At 39.2% G+C, this 26,444-nt stretch overlaps 3 protein-coding genes across 3 annotated transcripts in view; 2 read left to right on the forward strand and 1 right to left on the reverse strand.

Moving 5' to 3' along the window:
• The window catches only part of l1cama (L1 cell adhesion molecule, paralog a), a 96,675-nt gene extending 93,393 nt beyond the window's left edge, over window positions 1-3,282 (forward strand). Inside the window, 1 exon segment of the mRNA XM_062053067.1 lies at window positions 1-3,282. Coding sequence (XP_061909051.1) covers window positions 1-250 — 250 coding nt within the window. The 3' untranslated portion in view covers window positions 251-3,282.
• Window positions 1,809-15,323, reverse strand: ribc1 (RIB43A domain with coiled-coils 1). Its single transcript, XM_062053069.1, has 8 exons — window positions 15,139-15,323; window positions 11,832-12,047; window positions 9,791-10,008; window positions 9,597-9,711; window positions 7,023-7,141; window positions 6,409-6,630; window positions 3,539-3,705; window positions 1,809-3,454 (listed from the first exon to the last, which is right to left on the reverse strand). The coding sequence occupies exons 1-8, from the start codon at window positions 15,185-15,187 to the stop codon at window positions 3,373-3,375; spliced, it is 1,188 nt and encodes a 395-aa protein (XP_061909053.1). The 5' UTR covers window positions 15,188-15,323; the 3' UTR covers window positions 1,809-3,372.
• smc1a (structural maintenance of chromosomes 1A) overlaps window positions 14,393-26,444 on the forward strand; it is a 22,269-nt gene continuing 10,217 nt past the window's right edge. The window contains exons 1-15 of the mRNA XM_062053068.1: window positions 14,393-14,792; window positions 15,163-15,351; window positions 19,289-19,401; window positions 21,295-21,498; window positions 21,741-21,979; window positions 22,059-22,317; window positions 22,469-22,609; window positions 22,683-22,765; window positions 22,866-22,965; window positions 23,047-23,154; window positions 23,258-23,443; window positions 25,121-25,300; window positions 25,425-25,571; window positions 25,654-25,791; window positions 25,868-25,984. Of these exons, the coding sequence (XP_061909052.1) occupies window positions 14,684-14,792; window positions 15,163-15,351; window positions 19,289-19,401; window positions 21,295-21,498; window positions 21,741-21,979; window positions 22,059-22,317; window positions 22,469-22,609; window positions 22,683-22,765; window positions 22,866-22,965; window positions 23,047-23,154; window positions 23,258-23,443; window positions 25,121-25,300; window positions 25,425-25,571; window positions 25,654-25,791; window positions 25,868-25,984 (2,313 nt within the window). The 5' untranslated portion in view covers window positions 14,393-14,683. The remainder of the gene's footprint in view (window positions 14,793-15,162; window positions 15,352-19,288; window positions 19,402-21,294; window positions 21,499-21,740; window positions 21,980-22,058; window positions 22,318-22,468; window positions 22,610-22,682; window positions 22,766-22,865; window positions 22,966-23,046; window positions 23,155-23,257; window positions 23,444-25,120; window positions 25,301-25,424; window positions 25,572-25,653; window positions 25,792-25,867; window positions 25,985-26,444) is intronic.

The raw sequence follows: 26,444 nt of genomic DNA on the forward strand, positions 1-26,444 counted from the left end.
CGACCTGGAGGAGAAGCGTACGGCCAGCCAGCCATCCCTGTGCGAGGAGAGCAAGCTGTGCAGCGAGGACAACCTGGACTTCAACGGCAGCAGCGTGCTGACCACAGAGATCAACCTGGATGAGTCGCTGGCCAGCCAGTACAGTCGGCCCAGCGAGGGCCGGGAAGTACCGGATAACTCCCCGCTTAACCCCACCATCGATACCCCCGCCGCCAATGGCCTGCCAAACCAAGTCACCATCCTCGATTAGCCTCTACGCATCGGCGCAGGAACCATCAGACCAAAACATGTCAACACATACGTGCCCATACGCTCCTTTTCCCTGCTGAGTAGTTTGACAACTAACACGCAATCAATGTATTGACAATTCAGACGCTTGTGGTATCATCTGATGGACTTGGAATGTTCTGACCAAAGTAGTGGACAATGTGACATCAATCTGACTAACTTTAACTCTCCCCTGGTCCTCCTTCATCGCTGTAACACTTTCTTTTCTTTATCTTTTCTCGTCTCAAAAACAGAATGTCGTGCAGTAGAAAGGGTGCTGTAAATATACGGAGGAGCAGCTTCAGAGTGAAAGTGAAGCATGATGGGATACAGATGGCACACCCTGCTGCTGCTGTGACACATCGTAGATATTTATCACCTTTTCTTTAATTTGATGGTTTCGCACAATGTAATTGCCAATGATGTGTTACAAGTGTGTTTGAATCCTTGTCACTATTTCCAACACTATTTACAGTATAGAAAAACGCCCTATCCATATATTTTGTGGACATGACCAAGAGAACTGAAGCCAGGTTTCGTACCGTAAACAACACAGAATGCATTAAGAGGAACTTGCTGTTAAAATGCAGAGTAGCATCTGGTGTATATATTTGCATCTAAATGTATCTATCTAGCCATATTACAGTATTATAGCTCCTGGTCCTTATAAGTTCCTGTGCCTGCTGGGTTTTGCATAGCGCACCAGATTGATGTCATGACTTGCTCGCCTTTCCACCTCAAGTTTAATGTCCATATTGTGAAATGATGTTGTAATTTTTTGTGTCAAGACCTATGTGTACCTTTTTGTATCTTGTCTTTGTTTCTGTCTACATGTCCTGGCGTCCCTTCATACCTCTCCATATGTCCCACTCCCATCTGTTCTGAGGAGCAGTATCTTGTGTATGCTTGCAGATAATGGCTAAACACTCCCACTTTCCTGACTGTCATTAACACAGTCTAATATTGCAGACAGGCAAGATGATTGACAGTCTTTGCATAATAAAGACAGTTGTTTTTTTCACAGGGAATGTATTTGTTTAAGTGCTGACATTGTATTTACACTTAAGCGCAACAATTATTCAGGCCATGACCAAATGTTAAGTTAAAATTATTGTTTTATTTGATGAATGGGTACCTTTTAGCCATGAGAAATGAAGTCAAAGACCAATAGGTGCTGTGGTAATAATGTTTACTAAAATAAAACAAGTTTTTATTTTTTTCTATTTTCCCATCTAAATGTCTAAATGTTGTAGTTTAGTGGTTCTCAAACCTTTTTCCATCAAGTACCACCTTAGAAAAAACTTGGCTCTCCAACTACCACCATAATGACCTACATTAAAATACAGCAGCGTAGTAGGCCTAAGTATTCATTAAAACAAGGCAGAGGTTTTATGTAAGTATATTTAATAATTCTGGCCATTGTTACATTACATACAGTTTTAAAATGTTAAGATATAGGAAAATAAAACACTGTACTTTTATTGACTCGATGGAGCCTGTGTGCCACTAATGGTACACGTACCACAGTTTGAGAATCCCTGTTGTAGTTAGGGGGTTGCAATGTTAAACATTTTTGGATAATGAATTGGAATATTTTTACAATTTCCAACGGTAAAAATACATATTTTTCATATTTGTGATACATTTTATTAAATACAATGTATACAACACAACCTCCAACAGTCTTTTCCCAAAAGTAATTTCCCAAAGTTAAAAAATATATATATTTTTCTTCATTTTAAAGAAAACATTTTTTTAACACAACCTCTATAATACTTTTCCACAAGACAGTAAACTTACCTTCAACCCAAGATTATTAATTACAATTTATTCAACATAATCTTCAACAGAATATTTTCCCAAATTAGGAAAAAAGGAAGTTAGATGTTTTTCCTATTTTTTTAAATCCAATTTTTTTTTTAAACATAAGATTAAATATATTCAACACAACCTGCAATATATTTGTCTTAGCTATAAAATGACCCTTTAACAAGACCCAAAAATGACCTTCAACCCATGATTTGGCCATGCTATGAATCATTTTCTGGCTTAATTGTACTACAACGAGATGTTATTATGTTGATGCATAGAGCAGGACCTTTTCTTCCCCTAAACAATTTAAATACATCACCTAGAAGACTGCGATGCAGAACCCAACTGTGGCCGCTATGAAAAAAATGTGCAGGTATAAAATGTTTGAGCATCACTTCAAAGCAAATTGTCTTATTTTGTTTCTTTTTTGTACTATTTCTTTTGTTATGGGCAAGCAGTAAAATATGGCTGTTTAGAGAAAAAAATGAGGATGAAAAAAAATAAAATTATTAAAAATCTGCATTTTTGGTAGATGTTTGCAATATTTATGGCTAATTGTACATTGTTGTCACTTCAGTGAATGCACTGCAGTGAAGTGAATATCTGTGTTTCTTTTGTCTGATGCGGTCACCACAGGGAGCAACTAGAAGCAACGTGGCTATCTCACTTCTCTCGATTTATAAAAGAAACAAACCAGGGATCACCTGACCATCCCAGCACTACTAAAGGCTGCGATAAAGCAACTCCTGGTTGCCGGTTAGTTTACAGACACACTCATACATGCACACACTCAGGATAAGAAGGATCTTATATTTTAACAGGGATGTTGCTCTTCTTGCAAAAGTAGTCATAGACTTGAATGACACACAGATACTCACTGGACTGTCTGCTTTTACATGTCAAAGATGTTTTTTGGTTGACACCTCATCGTTCCCATATCCTTTTTAAACAAAAAAATGACTAAAATCAGTAAATCCGTGTAGAGGTGAGATGAGGTCACAACCTGAGGAGCCATAAGGGGGTGTATGTCACTGCTGCTTTGGAAACGTGTCTCTTTTTAGTGGTGAACACACCTTGGTGCAAGCTGTAAGTGGATACGCCACATACAAATCTCCATGGGGCCAATGCAACTGTAACTGCACCATCAATCAACTAATGTAACTGGATATGACTGAACAATAATAAAATATGTGGAAAAATCTACCCTGAGGATAGGTTGCTTTTTTTTGTCCCCACATAGCATTGATCTGTCGCATCGAATGTGAGAGGAATGATGATTGTATTAGGATGCAATCAGCGAGAAGTGGTGTTGAATTGACTGAAGTAGGCCCGACTGGGTTTGTTGGTGTACAGCTGATTGTTCAGGTACTGCTGACTGAATGGGGCGAAAACAGAAATAAACCAAAAATAGGCAACAGAGTCAGGATGAAATCAATTACGGTTTGTTCTGGCTGCTCACTGTGCTTGCTGTTCTTGGGCCAGCTGCATGTTGAACTGGTCTGACTGCAGTCGCTTTGCTCTCCTGAGCTCAGCCATTCTCTGTTCCTCTTCCTGAGCTTCTCTGGAGTCCTTTAGGATGTGGGAGTTCCAAGCTGCGTCCCGATTTTTCTCAAAAACTCGCCGTCTCTTAACATGACAACATACGTTTTGTGTCAGATAATCCAATATAGTCTTTGATTCATCTTGTTCAGGTCACATGCATGCACACTCACATGCACAATAACGGCAGTGCCTCAATTTAAGAGTGCCCCGATTTTAGAGGGTTTTGACATAAAAGTCATCTCTAAGGAAAAATTTGAGTTACAAGCATCCCAGCCATTAGCTGGTGTAGCAAATGTCTTAGTGAACCCCGTAAGATCCGCCCAAAACATCCTATCTTACTCGCTATAGCAGTGATTCTCAAATTATGGTACGTGTACGATCAGTGGTATGCAGGCTCCATCTAGTGGTACGCCAAAGAATCACTTATTTAAATATTTAAACACAGTGTTACGGTTCAAACTATGTATCATGGTATAGTGGCCAAAATGTTGAATATACTTGTTAAATAAAACCTCTGCCTTGTTTTTTTAATGAATACTTAGACTTACTAAGTCTGTGAATGTTCTCATTCATCCAGGTCATATTCATACAACACTGTCCTTTCAACCATTCCTAAAAGACTTTGCAATTCAGCCTCCAACAAGTAACATGAGTTAGAAAAATTCTGGTCACAGAAGGTGACTAGAATGCCATTTGTGCCATCTGTTTACAACTGAATGGAATGCTAACGTGGAGGATTCCGACTATTTTGGACTGGTAGTAGTCGATCCACAGCAATCGTTCTACCACACAATATCTCATTGCTAAGGAGGGGAAATTACACTTGAACGACTGTTGCTGGCTTTGACAGTAGGATTGCTCGTTTGCATCAAAACAGTTGTTTTTCTCACTACAATAGGGTGAAACCATTCTTGCCCAGGCACACCCTCCTGGTTTTGGAGTATAAATATTTGGGGTTTTGGCACCGGCCGCTAGACTAGATCTGACCAATCTAAGTCTATAAGCACAAACTGATGAAGCCTACTCGGATGAGCGGCGAAACGTCTTCTAAGACAAACCAAACAGTCCAGTTGCAATCGATCGAATGCCCTGAGATTAGGCCTACTAAACTACTGTATTTTAATGTTGGCCATTATGGTGGTACTTGCAGAGCCAAGTGTTTTATGATTTAGCACTTGGTGAAAAAAGTTTGAAAACTACTGCGCTATAGTATTAGCTCATATAGGTGAGTGTATGTTTTGGTAATTTAATTTTCTTTTCAAGAATGGGAATTTCAGGGCTTTCAATCGATCGCAACTGGACTGTTTGGTTTGTCTTAGAAGACGTTTTGCCTCTCATCCGAGTAGGTTTCATCAATTCATGCTCATAGACTTAGATTGGTCAGACTAGATCTGACCAATCTATGCCTAAAACGAGATATGACCAATTTAAGTCTATGAGCATAAACTGATGAAGCCTACTCGGAGAGAGGCAAAACGTCTTCTAAGACAAACCAAACAGTCCAGTTGCGATCGATTGAATGACCTGAGATTACAATGACCTGGATGAATGAGAACATTCATAGACAAGAATGGGAAATGAAAAACAAACATTTTATTGATTTTTTCCTTATTTTCATTTGATATTTCATTAACAGATGAAAACAGACGTTTTTTCATAATCCAATACCGTAACTGAAGTTGGTATTGAAGTTAGGACTGGCCAAGAGGGGAAAAAAAACATTCTTGTGTTGGATCCAGTGTCATAAAGACCAGCTGATTAAAGAAGCTGCAGATAATTAAAGAAATACATAATCAAAAACTTGACCGAGCTTGTCGCCAACTATGAAAAGCAATTTGAGTGTATCACTGCTAGTCTGCACCTTACTGAAGCAGATCAAACGCCAGTCAAAAATGTTAAAATAATATACAAACATAAACATTTATCCATGAAAATATGGAAAAGTTGCTGATTGTGTGATTGACAGAGAAGCATCTGGAAGGAGATACCGTAAAAGTCCACTCTCCAGGGTATACGTTGTACATTATTATTACATTACTTCATAAAAATGTTGTGTAGTTGTTAGTAGTACGATTTGTTTTTATTGTTTTCATGTGTTTTGGTTTTCAGTTCCTGTCCAGCACTCTCATTTTTCATTTAACTTTCTGTTGGTCTCCATTCTTAGCTACTTTACCTCTGCCTGAGCACTGTTTCCCTCACATGTTCCCCTATTGGCAATCAGGAGACACACCTATCCTTGGTTGTTAATCAGATGGTTTCTGAAGCCAGCAATGTTTGTCAGACAGCACAGATTCATTGTCTTTAGTACTCCTACACATCACGCTGTACCCACTGGTCCTCATACTTTTACGTTTTTTGCCTCTGCCTTAGTTACCGCTTGGCTTTTTGTTAGTTTAGTTTTTTGACTCACCAGTGGACCTTTGTTTCTTCCACCCTGGTGTGGCCTTATTTTTCATGTTTAAAATACTAGTTTTCCCACAGGCCGTCTCTATTCTCTGCATCCTGGGGTCACGCCAACAACGCCATGCTCTCCTCATGAGACATTCTAGCCTAATATATTGTTTTTCAAACAATACTCTGTATATAAAAGTTTGTTTTTCTTTTTAAAAGGTGTGTTACATGTTACAATTGTGCTGTTTTGGAAGTGGTGCATGCACAAATTACATTGCTTTCAATTCATTTCAATGGGAGTTATACAATTGTTTTGAGTTAAGAGCTCCGTCACAGAACCCATTAATCCCATAAATTGAGGTACTACTGTGGGTTCTTAAGGTCTACTGGTGGTACCTGTCTGTCAATGCATTGCACTTGTCTCTCCCTGTGAATGTCCCTCAGCTGCTCAGGACTCATCCCCTTCCACCCGTCAGTCACAACAGGCCTCCGTCCTTCTTCCAGCTGTTTCACTGCTGCATCCCAGCGCTCAGTCATCATGTTGGATGTCATCTCAGCGAGATTCTCGCTCTCGTCTCTCCGACGCTGCTCTTTCAGTCTTTCATTCCGCTCTGTAGCCTGCGGGGAGCCAAACATGGTGAAACCTAACCACTGACGCATTGATCAGTCCAATGGGGACAACAACAAGATGTCCTCCTGAGAAATGTGTGCTTATTACAGGGAAAAAAAACACCCCAGTAACTGCCGGGTAGAATATAGCGAAGCCTGATGGATTGATAATGACGCGTACCCGGGGAAGATTCAGTCGAGTGCATCCAGGCAAAGAAACGCTAAATGGGTGCAGGCGTACATGAAAGGAGTTTAACCAGGCATCATCAACTCATATGACGTCTGTCTTCCTCCCACGGCCGTGTGTGCGCATCACTTCATGTCAAGTACCAATTTTCTTTGTAATATCTCAAATGAGGACGCTGTTGGTGTGTGTGTGTGTGTGTATGTGTGTGGGGTACCAGAGCCTGGTTGTAGAGGTCAAGAGCGACCCGGGCAGCTTTTTTGCCCTCCTCCTCAGCAGCGTGTTGTTGTCTCCAGCTGTGGTCCTGATGCAACAGTTCTTTCGCTGCCAGTGCCTCTGCAACACACACTGGTGTCACTCACATGGTTACACACTCACATGGTACATAACAACCCCCTGCGAGGTGAGTCTTTCATGCCACTTATTGTGTGGGAGTGTGTAATTGTTGGTGCGGGAAATTCATCTGACAGTGTGTGTTGTTGAGATGCTGCTATGGTAAAAAAATATATATATAAAATCCTGTAATTTTTTTCCTGTAGTGATTTAATAGCGTGTATTGTTGTTTGTTAAAAACCCCTGTTCTTCCTGCCGCCTCTCCTTGTCCTTATACTTTAGGCCACAAGCACACATTCTGCCTATAGCAACAAGATTCCATGGAAACATGACATTGCTGAGCTATATATTTTATTTACAGTAAGATGAGAAGTGTTATACTTAGGCAGCACGTGCTCTCATTCTTTCTTTCACCAATTAATTCTGAACAAAACAAACCATCTACATCAAATGTTTCAAAACTCATTGCCGGGGGGCCAGATCTGGCCCTCTACATTGTTTTATTTGCCCCGTAAAAGCCTGTAAATAATGTGCGTAATTAAAGCTCTTAATTTTCCTCACTAAATGCATTCTTGGTATTTTTTTGACAAAAAAAATGCATATACTGCCTACAATTTAATGTATTTTACACTTTAATACTATCTGATCACACAAAAAATATACAATACATAATCACCTGATAGTTGACAGTATTAAGTACACTATGTTGCCAAAAGTATTTGGCCACCCATCCAAATGATCAGAATCAGGTGTCCTAATCACTTGGCCTGGCCACAGGTGTATAAAATCAAGCACGTAGGCATACAATCATTTGTGAAAGAATGGGCCGCTCTCAGGAGCTCAGTGATTTCCAGCGTAGAACTGTCATAGGATGCCACCTGTGCAACAAATCCAGTCATGAAATTTCCTCACTCCTAAATATTCCAAAGTCAACTGTCGGCTTTATTATACGAAAATGGAAGATTTTGAGAACAACAGCAGCTCAGCCACAAAGTGGTAGGCCACAAAAACTGACAGAGAGGGTTCAGCTGACTTTCTGCACAGTCAGTTGCTACATAGCTCCAAACTTCATGTGACCTTCCAATTAGTCCACGTACAGTACACAGAGAGCTTCATGGAATGGGTTTCCATGGCCGAGCAGCTGCATCTAAATCATACATCACCAAGTCCAATGCAAAGCGTCGGATGCAGTGGTGTAAAACAGGTCGCTTTTGGACTCTAGAGCAGTGGATGCGCGTTCTCTCATGCTTGTCCATCTGGCAATCTGATGGACGAGTCTGGGTTTGGAGGTTGCCAGGAGAACGATACATTTTGCACTGCATTGTGCCGAGTGTGAAATTTGGTGGAGGAGCAATTATGGTGTGGGGTTGTTTTTCAGGAGTTGGGATTGGCCCCTTAGTTCCAGTAAAAGGAACTTTGAATGCTCCAGGATACCAAAACATTTTGGACAATTCCATGCTCCCAACTTTGTGGGAACAGTTTGGAGCGGGCCCCTTCCGCTTCCAACTTGACTGTGCACCAGTGCACAAAGGAAGGTCTATAAAGACATAGATGACAGAGCCTGGTGTAGATGAACTTGACTGGCCTGCACAGAGTCCTGACCTGAACCCGATAAAACACCTTTGCTATGAATTAGAACGGAGACTGAACGCCAGGCCTTCTCGACCAATATCAGTGTGTGACCTCACCAATGCGCTTTTGGAAGAATGGTGGAAAATTCCTATAAACACACTCCGCAACCTTGTGGACAGTCTTCCCAGAAGAGTTGAAGCTGTAATTGCCGCAAAAATTGGACCGACATCATATTGAACCCTATGGGTTAGAAATAGGATGACACTTCAAGTTCATATGTGAGTCAAGGCAGGTGGCCAAATACTTTTGTCAATATAGTATATGAACAAGATACATATCACATTTACTTTCATTCACATATAGGGTACTCACAATAATAACGCACTCATAATTTCATAAAATCAAATACACCCTTAAGATGTCTTATGTTTCCTCCTCTTTGTTGTACCTATGAAAAAAAGTACATATTTTTAAACGGAATTATGTTATTGTATGTTTGAAATGAAGTTAGCATGTCTGCCTCACTGCCACTAAGTTTTGCTTTGAGTTAATCTCACTATGTGAGGAGTTTGCATGCTCATATAGCGATTGCATGTTTTTCTCATACACTCCAGTTTCCGTAAGTGGTCCTTAGCTGTGAGTTTGAGTGTTTGTCGTTATGTGTCCTGTGATTGACTGGCAACCAGTATAGGGTATACCACCTCTCAACCAAAAGACAGCTGGAATAGACTCCAGTCTGCTCTGACCCTGAACAGGATAAGTGGTAGAAAAGTCATGAATTAACTTTGATTGTGGAATGTATTTATGGTGTTGTCGTTGGAAGCTCTTCACAGTCATAGTGAGTAGCTTCATGCTACTTGTGTGTGCACCTTGAGTGTCTTATCACCTCTGTGCTTATCCTCCATGCACCTTCTCTCACGGTCCACCTTTTGTTCCAGCAGATCTTGTTCTGTTTTTTTCAATTGTTCTCTCTTGCGCTGTCCCTCTCCAATATCTTCACCCTATAAAGTAAACAAATAAAGGGACATGAGAAATTGCTATTTCATATACTTTTGCTACAGCACAGGAAAGCCTTATTACTTCAAAGACACGCATGCTGGAAGGCCCAAGCTCAGCCTCTGGAACGTCAATCCTGAAAGCCCCCCTCAGGCCACACTTGAGATCAGCGTCGCGTGAGTCCTCCACACGCTGATGGATGCTCCAATACTGAGTCAAGTCAGCATGCAATGCTGCTCGCACTTCCCTTTCCTCCAAGTCTCTCTGCAACAGTGCTTCATCATGCTCCAGTCTCAGCTTATCTGCAACACGTTTCACATATAAGATACTGTAGTGTAGAATGTTCCGATTGTGTAGTATATGAGGGGCATTCCAAAAGCAGGTTAAGTGAAAACCCTGCGATAAGGGAAATTCAGGTTTTTCCATTGAAAAAAAAAGTGGTAAGTCAAATTTAGAGTTAGTTACCATGGTAACTTACTCTGTTATTATTATTATTATTATTAGCCTTTATTTAACCAGGTAAAATCCCATTGAGATCAAAGATCTCTTTTCCAAGGGAGACCTGGCCAAGAGGGCAGCAGCAAGGTTACATTAAAAACAGTAAACAAATACATAAAACATCACATTTACGACATTAAAACTTGCTCACATAACACATGTGCATACAGACAAGGTAGACTGCAGTCCTTTCACAGAAGCTTTAAACTCATTCAACGTAACAAGGGTTTGAAGTTTAATATTCGATTGTAGGTTATTCCAAGCTGTGAACCTAACCGGCTCGCTTGCAGGTTTTCATGAACAAACCCTGAGTTTTTTTTATTTTCTCCTCCCTTCTGATGAACAGACATGACGTGTTTGTTACTTTGTAACCAGTAGATGTCCAAACACAATTAATTCCTGAAGCCTGAAAATCGAGAGACGATTTTGAGGACATGGTTAGATGTACTATCATTGTATTAGATTGTTTAGAAAAAATGAATGTTAGTCATTAAAAAAATCTTTGATTTGAGGTATTTCATATTATCGGATTTGTTGTAACTAAAAAAATCTTACATTTGTTTTGTTTTATTCTTGTAAATATGTTGTTATATTGCTCTATTTTCCTTTATTGAATTGTTTAACATTCTGTGTTATTTTTGTAAATAAAATAAATAAATAAATAAAAAATAGGAAAAAAATAAAATTCATCAATCAAATTTGCACTGTAGCGTCCTCCAAACTGATGCAAAAATGTCCACTGGGGAAGACGCTGGTTCTCAGAAGGATATTACATTAACTAGTACTAACACAAGTAAACTGAGAAAAAAAAATATCTTGTTAGTAAAAAAATACAAAAATATACTTGTTTTAACCTTCATTTCAGATAGATGTTCATCTATTTTAGTCATAATAACATTATAAATGTTTTTTTAATTTAAAAGTTCATTTTTGAAATTATTTTTTTAATTATTGTAACTATAACTAATATGTGAGCTATATTACTTACAATAAGAAAAATAATCGACCATCAAGAGCTGAAATGGCAGATATTTGTTCTTATTTCAAAAAGTATAGCTCAGATTGTAGTACACAATATTTATGACAAGCAAATAGCTTAGTTATAAGTATATATATTCACTCAACAATATGAACTTTGCCTTTGCGTTGATTCATCTAAATCTAAACAAATTAATATTTTTTTCAGCTGCCTTTATTTTTTGTTTTTACTGGTCGTATTGCACCTAAATTTCAATACATTTTTATTCCATATCAATCCTCCCCTTTTTAAGGTGAGGGCTAATAAGAAAATGTGATTCAGTGTTATATTATTACATTACTGTTTTCAAACTTATGCATTGACTCTGTCAATAATTATCATTCACTTCAGTCCAATATTAATTCACTGTATTACTTTTCCATCTACAAAAAAAGTGCATCACATGCATTAACACTTTTACTTTATTGCGGTCTTAACTCAGAGTCAACATACTCAGGATTGATTGAACTAACCCAGATCAGTTGTTCTGGAACCCAACGCTCACAGTTTCCCATTTTAGGGTAAATTAAATCAGACTTGAGACTTGGACTCAGTTTGTTCAACCTCCTATGGAATACCCTCCGGATGTCATTCTGTGTGTTTGTTTACCAAAAGCTTTGTCTCTTTCTCTCTCCATTTCTTCCCGCCGCTTTTTATCCTGGGTCTGTTTGTTGAGTGCATGCAGGTCAAGGCCCATCACACGCGACCTTGTATTGAAGATGCGAGCTTTGCGTGCTGCCTCTGCAGCCTGTCTTCTTTCCACATCGGTCTCAATCAATTGCTCACCTGGGAAATTAACTTTGTACATTTTCTCTTTTTGCTGATCTGGAAGGAGAAGAGGCAACATTACAGTGTTTGAAATGTCTCATGTGATGTTGAAATGTTTCATATGAAAAATAATATATAATCATTAATGTATGATACTTTTCAATAATTCACTGTCTATAGCTACTGTATTTGTGATTCTGCACATTCTAATACGATACAATACAAGAGTGGTACAGATATATTCAGAACTTTAGGTCACACAAGTATTCAATTGTTTATCAATATGGTTGCAGTGTCTGATGTTGGAGAATTGCACTACATTATATAAAGATATATAATTTTTCCATTCGATTGTACCTGCTGAAGTTGTCCAGTATGTATATGTTTTTATGTAAGAATGGATGCATGTTCCTCAGCAACCCAGGAAATAAGGTCTGGGGTTCCCCTAGACTCAATTTTTAGGTCCCATTATTTTTCATCTTTATATGCTGCCTCTTGGGGATGTCATTAAGGAGACCCAGTTAGTTATGCTGATGATACAGATACACAGCTGTACATTGTACTGTCTCTTATGACACAAGACCAATAAATACGCTTTTTAATTGCATTGTAGATATCAAGTCATGGATGGCAGTAAATTTCCTACAGCTCAACTAGGACAAAACAGAGGGTTTAGTTGTAGGTCCTGAAGGCCAGATGGAGAAACTTTTACCAAAATTACAACATTTTAAACCAACACAATCTATGAACAATCTGCATGGGATTTTTGACTCCGAGCTGACATCTATTCTAAATATTAAAAATATTACAAAAATATTTTTTATCACCTTAAGAACAGAGCCAAAGTCCGCCCATTTCTCTCTCAGGCCAACACTGAGGTGCTACTGCATGCTTTTATTTCCTGTCGTTTAGACTATTGTAATGCCTTGCTCTCTGGCTTTCCAAAAATAAAATTAGAACTCTTCAATTATTGCAAAACTCACCTTCACACGCACTGACGAGTACCAGAGGGCGGGAGCACATTACACCAGTTTTAAATTGGCTGCATTAGCTCCCCGTCCACTTCAGGGTCGATTTTAAAGTTCTAATATTATTTTTTTAATATCTTAATTGCCTTGTGCCTTCTTATCTGTCTGACCTGCTTTTTCTATGTCAACCTGAGGTTGGAGGACTCATGGTGAGGCGGCATGGCCACTGTGTCTCCCACGTGTGGAACAGTCCGCCAGAGAGCCTCAGGACTGCAGAGACCGTTGATATTTTTCAAAAAAGGTTAAAGATATACATTTTTACTGATCAGGTTAAACTCTTCTTCGGTTTTTCTGTTTTACATATTTAATTTGTTGCACAACAAATAAATGAGAAAATAAAACAACAACAACGTTGTTGTTGTTTTATTTTCTCATTTATTTCATTATTAGTACAATTATTATCTCAGTGTTGTGTTTTTATTTATTTATTAATGTATTATTTAGATCTTAATATTATATATATTTTATATGTTTAATACTATTTTTTAGATGGCGATAATTTGAGTTTTTCTCCAGTGTGGATGCCTAAAGGGTTGCGTTTTTCCTCATACCTCAGTGCCACGCCATGTTTGTTTTGTTTTTGTTATGGTCAATAATGATGTGTGTACATGCGGGTCTGTGTGTGTGTGTGTGTGTGTGTGTGTGTTTTTTCTTCTGTCTTTTTAGTGTCAAGCACTTTGTGTTGCCACTTGCCTGAGCATTAAAGATGCTATATAAATAAAGTTTGATTAGACTTTAAGACCACATATTGTTAAATGAATCACTTGCAGGTTTTTTTTCTTGGAAATTAGGTTTTCTGCACTGTGTAGGCTACAGCATATATTGTTTATATATTAATATCAGTTTTAAATGTAATTTCAGTAAAACTGTAAAGGTTTATGACCGACCCATCTCAAAGTAGAGTTTAAATCATAATCGCTTACAAATTAAATTCACACCAAACATTTAGATTGTCTATGTCATCTATGTTCTAGTTCAACAAAAATACATAATTACGAATAGATATAAGGAAGCACTCACCCTATGTGACATAAATTGTTGGATTTTTTTTTTTTAGTTTGAGTAATCGAACTTTACTACAGATAGACGCTCCTACACCTTCACTGTGTTGTGGTCCTTTGGTAACCATGGTAACACATTTGCAGCAGATATCGATTTTGCATGTTTTATTTGTTAACAGTAATGTTTATGCTGTTGTGTAAACATTAAAAATGATTACCGGTACAAATAAATTAAGAGCGGTATATTTTAACAGGTGGTAGAAAATAGATGGATATTTTAAATCGCCATACTCCACCACCACCACCACCACTTTCCCCATGATCGCCGCCATGATCGATCTCGCGAGAAACTACGAAGTTACGTGTCTGGCGCTCAAAGCTCTTCCTGGTGGATTGTAAAATGGCGCATTGTTGTCACCACTGCATCGCAACCAAGTAGTAGCGTTTATGGAGCAATTGCAATGATTAGTCGCGATATGCACGCCGCGATGTGATGGTCAAATAATCCGTCTTAACACTGAGCTGATAGGTTTATTCGTTCATGCGCACGCTTCTGTTTGAATAGCTTGTTCCGTGCGTCAATTGGTTGTTAGCATTAGCTCGCGGCTAGCGGCAGTTTTTTTGTTTTTTTTTACGTTAGCGGTATAACTTTGATACTATCACAATGGGATACCTAAAACTCATAGAGATCGAAAACTTCAAGTCATATAAAGGACGGCAGATTATTGGACCATTTCATAAATTTACGGCTATCATTGGACCCAATGGATCTGGTATGTTATGATTTGTGTTAGCTAACATGCTGGCTAGTGACTTCTCCATCTCTTGAGATTCTGGCTAAACTACAATCTAAATATGGCACTATTGTTTATACTGTACATTATATAAACCTCCAAGTCATATCTATTAGATGTTTGCAAGCATGTTTATTCGTTGATCTCTTCATTACGTACGCCTACACATGTATTGTTTATGTAGTTATATTTATAATGTGCAAATTTAGAATGTGCAAATTTGCACACTTGTGTCTTTCCATAACTTGCATGTGTGCTACGACAAGTTAGCATTTATCGTCTAGTTTAATTCTGTATAGTACTTTGAACTGTCATGCTGGCTTACCAGTCAATCTCAATGTCACTGCAGGAAAATCCAACCTTATGGATGCCATCAGCTTTGTGCTGGCAGAGAAGACTAGTAACTTACGTGTGAAGACCCTGAAAGATCTGATTCATGGGGCACCTGTTGGGAAGCCAGCTGCCAACAGAGCTTTTGTCAGTATGGTCTACCAGGAGGACACTGGAGAGGAGCGATCCTTCACTAGGATGATTATTGGTATGGATGAACATCCTTTGACTGTCATTATTTCTCTTGTCACCTATGCAATTCTGTTAAAGGGAAACTGCCATTTATTTTTTTTGCTTTCTAACTAATCGGCTCATTCTAGGTGGCCCGCAATGCATTCTGCCTCTAAATCCCTTTTAAAATGTATCTAAAACCCGCCAACAATACTTCAACTAGGGCTGGGTGATATGGCCTTTTTTTAATATCTCGATATTTTGAGGCCATATCGCGATACACGATATATATCTTAATATTTTGCCTTAGCCTTGAATTAACACTTGTTGCATATACACTACCGTTCAAAAGTTTGGGGTCACATTGAAATGTCCTTATTTTTGTAGGAAAAGCACTGTACTTTTCAATGAAGATAACTTTAAACTAGTCTTAACTTTAAAGAAATACACTCTATACATTGCTAATGTGGTAAATGACTATTCTAGCTGCAAATGTCTGGTTTTTGGTGCAAAATCTACATAGGTGTATAGAGGCCCATTTCCAGCAACTATCACTCCAGTGTTCTAATGGTACACGGTTTGCTCATTGGCTCAGAAGGCTAATTGATGATTAGAAAACCCTTGTGCAATCATGTTCACACATCTGAAAACAGTTTAGCTCGTTACAGAAGCTACAAAACTGACCTTCCTTTGAGCAGATTGAGTTTCTGGAGCATCACATTTGTGGGGTCAATTAAACGCTCAAAATGGCCAGAAAACGAGAACTTTCATCTGAAACTCGACAGTCTATTCTTGTTCTTAGAAATGAAGGCTATTCCACAAAATTGTTTGGGTGACCCCAAACTTTTGAACGGTAGTGTAATCAGCAGTATGATGATTCTATGTGTCTACATTAAAACATTCTTCTTCGTACTGCATTAATATATGCTACTTTTAAACTTTCAGGCAGAGAAGGAAATCACAACTAAGTCAATTTACCAAAACTGTATTTATTAAACAGTTATTAAGCAGTGGCACAAACATTCATGTCATTTCCAAAACAGAAAGTGCAAGATTGTCAAAGACATTTTAAAACAAGCGATTAGTTTAAAACATGATGTCACACAAGATATTTCAATAAGTGTCAAATAAAAATGAGCTACATAATAGGAAATCAAATAGTGTTTGTCCTTCGCTATGTGGTAGGTTCCTGCGGACATTATCTCCTTTTGTTGACTCTTTTTATCATACGGTGTTGATGTGGAAATGTTTGCCTCTGCATTTTGATGGTGTGGCACCGAACGGAGATGTTGACATGCGGAGTAAGCACTCTTCATTCTCTAGCAGGTGACTTTTCAAATGATGCTACAGATTAGCAGTAATGCTACTTTTTATAGAAACGCTTTTGCCCCACACTTGACAAATTACGGTTGTCTGTTCGACATATTCCCACTTGAAGCCAAACCACCGCCAGACGATGGACCCCCTGCTGTTTTTCTTGGGAATTAATTATTCCTTCATTTGTTACCAGATTCACACCTTCTTTCTCTCGTATTACCACTCGCACCACAGCTAACTTTAGCCATGCTGCTACCTCTCTGCTGCGCGAGGGCGTATACGTATGCGATGTATGAGGTGACAGTATGTAACGTGTGTAAGAAGGTGCGCTTGTTGTCTGTGAGAAGGAGAGACAAGACAGAGTGAGAAGAGCCTGTAGTGTAATGCCCGCAGCTAAAAGCAACTGCGTGAGAACGTATACTCGAATATCACGATATACCGTAATTTCCGGACTATAAGCCGCACCTGACTATAAGCCGCACCAGCTAAATTTAGGGGAAAATACAGATTGCTCCATATATAAGCCGCACCCGACTATAAGCCGCAGGGTTTTGATGTGTAATTACCGTAGTATATAGGGGTTCCTGCTACCACGGAGGGGATTGTCAGGACAGAGATGACTGTTTGGGAACGCAAAGCGTCCCATTTATTAACAATAAATCTTTCAATTATTCAATCAAACTTTCACATCTTTGACATGGCGAACAGCATTCGTGCAGAGTACAAATAATACAACGGTGCAAAGTAATACAAAGTGCTCGCCTGTACGTTATCAAAATAACCAGCCTACCGGTATATGAAAAGTCAGTCTTTAATCATTGTGTCATCGTCTTTTTCCTGCGTACTAAAACCACCGAAATCCTCTTCGTCGGTGTCGGAGAAGAACAGCCCGTAAATAAGCCGCACCCTTGTATAAGCCGCAGGGACCAGAACGAGGGGAAAAAGTAGCGTCTTATAATCCGGAAATTACGGTAGTCATTTTCTATATCGCACAGAGACAAACCCGCGATATATCGCGTATATCGATATATCGCCCAGCCCTAACTTCAACTATGCTCCGTAACCTGTATCATAACCAAGCTTTAGCAACATTGATATTGTAAGAGCGAACACTGAGGAACTTTTTTGCTAGCGAAGGAACACATCGCCATGCGAAGGCATTTGGCTTTTGAATTAATAGATAGATAGATAGATAGTACTTTATTGATTCCTTCTGGAGAGTTCCCTCAGGAAAATTAAAATTCCAGCAGCAGTGTACAGAGTTGAGATCGAATTTAAAATCTCAACTCTGTACACTGCTGCTGGAAACACAACACAATGCGATAGGACACCAATCTGTACTGACTGAAAAACTTGAGCAATTATATTGCAGTGTCTGTAAAATATTACTCCATATTTCATGTTTTGTTTGTACACCGCTCGCTCGACCACATATGTACTGTAGTGGACGGTGACGTGCTGTATGTTTCATGAATAATATTATAGTGACTCACTCGATGGACAGTTGTCTGTTTGGCCAAGCTGGCCGGGGACGTGTCCAGTTGATTTGGGTAAGCACACCATTAATTTAGCATAGCTTGGTTTAATGTTCCACATTTGCAGAGTGACCAAGTCATGCCAACCTCACTCTCTCGGTTTCCGTCTGCTCCAGCGTTTCACCCTCTGTGAGTGCTCGCTTCTATAAGCAGCAGTTTATAGTATTTTCAGGTTAAAAAAGATAAGGTTGTGAATATTAATTTGTCCAAAAATAGTTGTCTTTTTTTGTCTGTTACCAAGTCTGCCATGATAAGAATACACTTGTGTTTGTTTCCTGAAGGAGGGAGTGCGCTGCTTTGGAAACGGAAATTAATGCGCCAAAGAAATAAGTTCTGGCATGGCTTTATATCAGTGGTCCCCAACCACCGGTCCGTGGCCCGGTACCGGTCCGTGGATCAATTGGTACCGGGCCACACAAGAAATAAAACTTTTTTTTTTTTTTTTTTTTTTAAATACCTTTTTTTTTTTATTAAATCAACATAAAAAACAAAAAATACACTTACAATTAGTGCATCAACCCAAAAATCCCCCCCACCCCCCTTTTTACACTCATTCACACTCATTCGCACAAAAGGGTTGTTTCTTTCTGTTATTAATATTTCTGGTTCCTACATTATATATCAATATAAAACAATACAGTCTGCAGGGATACAGTCCGTAAGCACGCATGATTGTATTTTTTTATGACTAAAATAAAAAATAAACCATTAATTTTAAATTTAAATTTTAAAGCGTTAAATTTTAAAGCGTTGACCGGTCCGCAGTTACAAAAAGGTTGGGGACCACTGCTATATATGACTAAAATACGTTAAATATTGTACATATTACATATTGTTATGAACGTGTCTGTTTCTACATCATTGCAGTGTGTATACAAAATGTTAATGGAGGATTTTGAAGTTGTTTTAGAGGGTTTTGAAGGCTACAAGGGTGACTCCCATTAGCCACATCTTTTAAGCATTTTTTATCATCTTTGAAAGTAAAGGGGAAAAAAGACATGTGTTCTTGTCTCTCACAATGGTTGTGAATGATAGCCAACATTTAAAAAATGTGCAGTTCCCCTGTAAACGTAAATGTGCTTGTGTCCCTGAAGTGTAATCTTCTGCTAAATTGTGCATCAGGATCATCCTCTGAATACCGCATCAACAACAAAGTTGTGGGCTTGCCAGAGTACAGCGAGGAGTTGGAAAAACTTGGTATTCTCATCAAAGCACGAAACTTCTTGGTTTTCCAGGTGAGCCTGAAAATGTCATACTCTAATTTAGGCGTGTCCGGAATTTGACTTGAGGGCCGCATTGGACTAAAAGAATGTATGTTTGTATGTGCGTGTGTATGTACAGGTACCGTATTTTTCGGACTATAAGTCGCTCCGGAGTATAAGTCGCACCGGCCGAAAATGCATAATAAAGAAGGAAAAAAACATAAATACGTCGCACTCGAGTATAAGTCGCATTTTTGGGGGAAATTTATTTGATAAAATCCAACACCAAGAATAGACATTTGAAAGGCAATTTAAAATAAATAAAGAATAGTGAACAACAGGCTGAATAAGTGTACGTTATATGACGCATAAATAACCAACTGAGAACGTGCCTGGTATGTTAACGTAACATATTATGGTAAGAGACATTCAAATAATTATAACACATAGAACATGCTATACGTTTACCAAACAATCTGTCACTCCTGATCGCTAAATCCGATGAAACCTTCTTCCTCGTTGTCGCTCCTGGTATGTCCTTTCTTTCTGCTGCTCAATTGCTGTTCTCTGCAGCATATTTCACTACGTCCAGTTTGTAATCTGCAGTATATGATTTCCTTTTCAGTGCCATTTTTGTTCAGTCCTTCTCAATTTTCATAAGTTACCGCCAATGTTGATGTGATCCATTTTAATAGCTACAGCAGTAGCATATAGCAGTTAGCATCCCATGACCCACAATGCACTTCTGCCACGACCCTCCCCCGCCGAATTCTTATTGGTTGACGTGTGTTTGACAATTGCTGACGTGTGTGTGGCGATTGCTGCCATTTGCTTTGTCTCTTACGCGAATGAGATAAATAATATTATTTGATATTTTACGGTAATGTGTTAATAATTTCACACATACACTACCGTTCAAAAGTTTGGGGTCACCCAAACAATTTTGTGGAATAGCCTTCAGTTCTAAGAACAAGAATAGACTGTCGAGTTTCAGATGAAAGTTCTCTTTTTCTGGCCATTTTCAGCGTTTAATTGACCCCACAAATGTGATGCTCCAGAAACTCAATCTGCTCAAAGGAAGGTCAGTTTTGTAGCTTCTGTAACGAGCTAAACTGTTTTCAGATGTGTGAACATGATTGCACAAGGGTTTTCTAATCATCAATTAGCCTTCTGAGCCAATGAGCAAACACATTGTACCATTAGAACACTGGAGGGATAGTTGCTGGAAATGGGCCTCTATACACCTATGTAGATATTGCACCAAAAACCAGACATTTGCAGCTACAATAGTCATTTACCACATTAGCAATGTATAGAGTGTATTTCTTTAAAGTTAAGACTAGTTTAAAGTTATCTTCATTGAAAAGTACAGTGCTTTTCCTACAAAAATAAGGACATTTCAATGTGACCCCAAACTTTTGAACGGTAGTGTAAGTCGCTCCGGAGTGTATGTCGCACCCACGGCCAAACTATGAAAAAAACTGCGACTTATAATCCGAAAAATACGGTATATATATGTATGTGTGTGTGTGTGTGTGTGTATATATATATATATATATGTGTATATATATATATAAATAAAATAGGATAGACTTTTATTTATCCCACAATTGGGAAATTATGTTGTGCAGTGCAGGTTTTTACATGCTGGAACAGAAGAAAAACATAATGAAAAATAAAATATTGGTATTAAATACTATATTCATATGTATATATATATATAATGGATATATATTAATTAATATAACTGCTAATAATTGCTAAAGTTTGACTCCTACCTTGTTTACTTTCGTGACAACCTCCTTAAAGTTTTGTAATCTATCAGAAATATTAAGCAGCTAAAATGCGCCAAATGGATATACCGGTACACAAAGTTATTGAGAGGACATTACTTTAAAATTATTGTTCTGTTCATTGTTCCTCCAGGGAGCCGTGGAGTCTATCGCCATGAAGAACCCAAAGGAGCGTACAGCTCTGTTTGAGGAGATCTCGCGCTCTGGGGAGCTGGCGCAGGAGTACGACCGGAGGAAGAAGGAGATGGTAAAAGCTGAGGAGGACACGCAGTTCAACTACCATCGCAAGAAGAACATTGCAGCCGAGCGCAAAGAGGCCAAGCAGGAGAAAGAGGAGGTGTGTCTTTCGAGTAGATGTCCTGTGTGCTCTTGTTTTCCTATTCAGACTGTTGGTCTTAAAAGTGTAGCATACTCTCAAAAGAAAGGGTTTATCGTTAATTTTTGATGATACGTATACCGATATTTTTCATACTTTCTAACTATTTCTGCCAAATAAATGCAACCCAGTCTATCTTGGTTGTCATTGAAGCACATTGAATATACTGTGCCATGTTTTACCATTTGCCTTCTTTTGTCCAGGCTGAGCGCTACCAGCGACTGAAGGATGAAGTAGCGAGGGCCAGCGTTCAGTTGCAGCTCTTCAAGCTCTACCACAACGAGACAGAAATCGAGAAGCTGAACAAAGAGCTTGGCCAGCGCAACAAGGAGATCGACAAAGACCGCAGGAAGATGGACCATGTGGAGGAGGAGCTGAAAGACAAGAAAAAGGAGCTAGGCAGGCTCATGAGGGAGCAGCAGACAATTGAGAAAGAAATAAAGTAGGTTTTATTACTGTCCCAATGCATGTTTTAATTCATTTACTACATCTAATGCACATCTTTTAACTTTTGCCTTCAGAGAAAAAGACTCTGAGCTTAACCAAAAGAGACCGCAGTACATCAAGGCCAAAGAGAACACCTCCCACAAGATCAAGAAGCTGGAGGCGGCTCGTAAGTCATTGCAGAACGCGCAGAAGATGTACAAGAAGCGCAAGGGGGACATGGATGAGCTGGACAAGGAGATGAAGGCGGTGGAGCTCGCCAAGCAGGACTTTGAGGAGCGCATGGAGGAGGAGGCACAGAGCCAAGGCCAGGACCTCACCCTGGAGGAGAACCAGGTATCAAGAAACTGCATTTTAATAATAATATTGCAGCAAAATTTTAAAAAGTAATCACAGTGACGTGTCGCAGTTTAAATTGAGGAAATGTACAATGGGTATTACAACTTCAATGAGACCTGAAATACTGACTTGTGTGTCTCCTTTGTAGGTGAAGCAGTACCACCGTCTAAAGGAGGAAGCCAGTAAGCGTGCAGCCACACTGGCACAGGAGCTGGAGAAGTTCAACCGGGACCAGAAAGCTGATCAAGACCGCCTTGACTTGGAGGAAAGGAAGAAAGTAGAAACGGAGGTAAAAAGCAAACAGGTGGCAGAATGAACAGAATAAAAAAATCCATGCAACCTACGTTTTTTTCCCTTTGCAGGCCAAAATCAAACAGAAGATTCGTGAAATTGAGGAGAACCAGAAGCGCATTGAGAAGTTGGAAGATTACATCACCACTAGCAGGTCTGCTTTACTACACTGTACTGTAATCATGCATTTTAGTTTTAAGTGTTTTATCTCCTTTGCTGCTTTATTTACACAATGTTTTCTTCTGACTCCTCAGGCAGTCTCTGGATGAGCAGAAGCGTATGGAGGAGGAGCTGACTGAGGAGGTGGAAATGGCCAAGAGGAGGATAGATGAGATCAACACGGAGCTGAACCAGGTACATAGAATACACAAACTTCTTAGAAAGTAAAAAAAAAAAAGTTGATTGTGGGTCTCACCTAATATTGTTTTTTTTAAGGTCATGGAGCAGCTGGGCGACGCCAGGATCGACAGGCAGGAGAACAGTCGACAGCAACGGAAAGCTGAGATCATGGAGAGCATCAAACGACTCTACCCAGGCTCTGTGGTGAGGCTGACGTGACATTATTTTCTCCTATCCTCTTCCTTTGTGAATGCATTTGGTCAGATATCAGACAACTAATGTTGAAGATATTCTTTTTCTTTGGCAGTATGGCCGTCTGATTGACCTGTGCCAGCCCACTCAGAAGAAATATCAGATCGCTGTGACCAAAGTCCTGGGCAAGAACATGGACGCCATCATTGTTGACTCGGAGAAGACAGGCAGGGACTGCATTCAGTACATCAAGGAGCAAAGAGGAGAGCCTGAGACCTTCCTACCTCTTGACTACCTGGAGGTAAATAAGCACACTAATGAATTGCATGTCATCAGTATTTTTAGAGTTTGTACATGTGTATTTGATTTTAGTGTTACTGGGTATATTACGATTATGTTCAATAATGCAGTAACAGTCCCACTCTGGGACCAATGAAGAATAGAAAAAAAAGAAAGAAGTTAAGATATTAGGCTGCTGACCACAAAAAAAGGAAAAAAAATCCAAATAAGGTGAAGAAACTTAATTTGGCTACTTCCAAGCAATACTAAAACATGTGAAAATACTGCATTCAACAATCCTTCCCCTGTCACCCACTGACCCTCACTCACAGTGCTGTTTTCATTTGTGCCAAAGCACAACGCGCTTTGTTGCTTGCTTACAATCTGTCGTTTGTCATTTAGAGTCAGATTATATATTTAAGAAAAATATATAGTCTATAAAATATCTACATGTTATGCACTATATTTGTTTTTTGTAAGCTGACAGTTTTATTTTGTTTAGAGATGTCCGATAATGGCTTTTTTGCTGATATCCGATATTCCAATATTGTCCAAGTCTTAATTACCGATTCTGATATCAACCGATACCGATATATACAGTCATGCAATTAACACATTATTATGCCTAATTTTGTTGTGATGCCCCGCTGGATGCATTAAACAATGTAACAAGGTTTTCCAAAATAAATCAACTCAAGTTGACAACCTCGGTGTGACCTGTATGACTGTTGACCAAGTATACTTTTTGAAACCGATACCGATAATTTTGAAACAGATATCGATAATTTTTGATATTACATTTTAAAGCATTTATCGGCTGATAATATCGGCAGTCCGATATAATCGGACATCTCTAATTTTGTTCTCCCCTTTGGAGATAAATGTGATTTGTCTATAACTGAAGCTGCATCGATTAATGGATTAATTTGATTAGAAAAAAGCTTTGATTTAGATTTTATTGTATTTTTAAAAAAAAACATATTATTTGAAACAAGCTATTCCAAGCTTTTTTGTCATTGAAACCTTTTTTTCAAATGAAATGATTATACAAACTAAAATATCTCCATGTCATTTTGACATCTGATTCCAAACAAGTGGTTAACAATGGTAATCAAATGAAAGGGTAATTGTGTAATAATTGTCCCTTTCAGGATTTTACAGGCTTTATTTGTGATTGTTGTGGCCTAAAACGCCTGATTTCGCTGCACCATATTCAAAAATATGCAGCAAAACCGCCATCAGTAACGAATAGAGACATCTGTTTTGGTGGTGCATTTGAGTGGTGCTGGGACAAATATGACTGGTGAAAATGTCAACTATTGGTCAAAATTTGTTTGGAAATTTCGGGGCTCGGGCAAGTTGCGAGGTGGCACATAATTTGCAACAATTTGTTGAATTTGTGTGTACTGCTGGGATAGCAACATGAACAAATCCTGGAGGGACTGAAAACTATCGTGAAGCGGCCTTCTGAGGGCTTCCGTGACTGCGATGTGGCCCACAATTAAAATGAGTTTTACACCGTTGATTTGAACTATTTCCCTAAAATACGCATTAAGGCATTGAAGTGTGCTTTATCCAATTCCTCGATTAATTGAACAAACTGATCGATATATTACTTGATTCCTGAAAGAAGTTATAGCTGCAGCCCTATCCATAACTTTCTTTGAACACAGGGCTTACTTGTCTCGTTTCATCACAGGTAAAGCCAACAGATGAAAAGCTTCGAGAGTTGCGAGGTGCCAAGCTGGTTATCGACGTGATCCGCTACGAACCTCCTCACATTAAGAAAGCTCTGCAGTATGCATGCGGCAATGCTCTGGTCTGTGACAATGTGGAGGACGCAAGGAGGATTGCTTTTGGAGGCCCTTATAGGCACAAGGTACTGTCTACAATAATATTATTATTCTACATTCAGAGATTAGGTACACTTACTTGTCATTACAAATTGTATATAGTGTGCTCCTGGGATTTACTTGCTAACCTGTTTCCCTGTCCACATCTAGACTGTTGCATTAGATGGAACACTATTCCAAAAGTCTGGAGTCATTTCTGGAGGAGCCAGCGACCTGAAGGCCAAGGCCAGGCGCTGGGATGAGAAAGCTGTAGACAAACTCAAAGAAAAGAAAGAGAAACTCACCGAAGAGCTTAAAGTAATTTGGAAGATTTCTCCTGAAAACAATCATCACTCGCTACGAACCATGAATTTCTAATAACCAATGTTTATCTTTCTAGGAGCAAATGAAGGCCAAGAGGAAGGAGGCTGAACTGCGTCAGGTCCAGTCACAGGCCCATGGCCTCCAGATGAGACTTAAGTACTCTCAGAGTGACCTGGAGCAGACCAAAACCCGCCACCTCTCGCTGAACATGCAGGTGCAGCATGTTTTAGGTTAACTCTTTGCGTCCTCTTTAGCAGCCGTGTCTCAAAAACACATTTAATGCCTTGCAGGAGAAATCTAAACTGGAGAGCGAGCTGGCAAACTTTGGTCCTCGCATCAACGACATCAAGAGGATCATCCAGTCCCGTGAGAAGGAAATCACAAACCTGAGAGACCGCATGAATGTGGTAAGTAGGGCTGCAATGATTAGTCGTCATTATCGAATATATGTCGACAATTACATTTGTTTGTTTCTGTCGACGCTTTCGCTTAATTACATTGTAAGTGATGTACCGCCACAAAGTTACTTGTTTGACGGAGCCATTAACTTTCTTGTACCGCTCAGCTCCAGCCGCACTTCAGGGCTCGTCAGGAGGCACAAGCGGCGTTACTGGAGATAAGATGTAAACCCAAACAATGTGGCAATAAACATGTAAACATAAGCAAACATAGTCAGTGACATGTAGACTTTGAAAAGCCAAACTCATGTTTCATGGCTGCACGACATACATTACCTTAAACGCAAATACCCTGTTGCTGTGTCGTCTTCATCACCACCACCACTTAAAATGCATGGTTAATATTATTTTTGTAGTATTTTTACAACATGTAGTTGTTTTTACAACTAATACTAGCTGCTCTTGTCCC

Source organism: Entelurus aequoreus, linkage group LG07, assembly GCF_033978785.1.
Source record: "Entelurus aequoreus isolate RoL-2023_Sb linkage group LG07, RoL_Eaeq_v1.1, whole genome shotgun sequence".
Lineage (NCBI taxonomy): Eukaryota > Metazoa > Chordata > Actinopteri > Syngnathiformes > Syngnathidae > Entelurus > Entelurus aequoreus.

Coding starts and splice junctions, on each gene's coding strand:
- ribc1 (XM_062053069.1), bottom strand. CDS start 15,187: ATGGCATCCATAAGGTTGGATTTTCCTGCAGTGACATTGAGATTGACT. Junction 12,048..15,138: donor AGTGACATTGAGATTGACTG/GTAAGCCAGCAT, acceptor TTCTCCTTCCAG/ATCAGCAAAAAGAGAAAATG. Junction 7,142..9,596: donor CATGGAGGATAAGCACAGAG/GTGATAAGACAC, acceptor TGTGTGTTGCAG/AGGCACTGGCAGCGAAAGAA.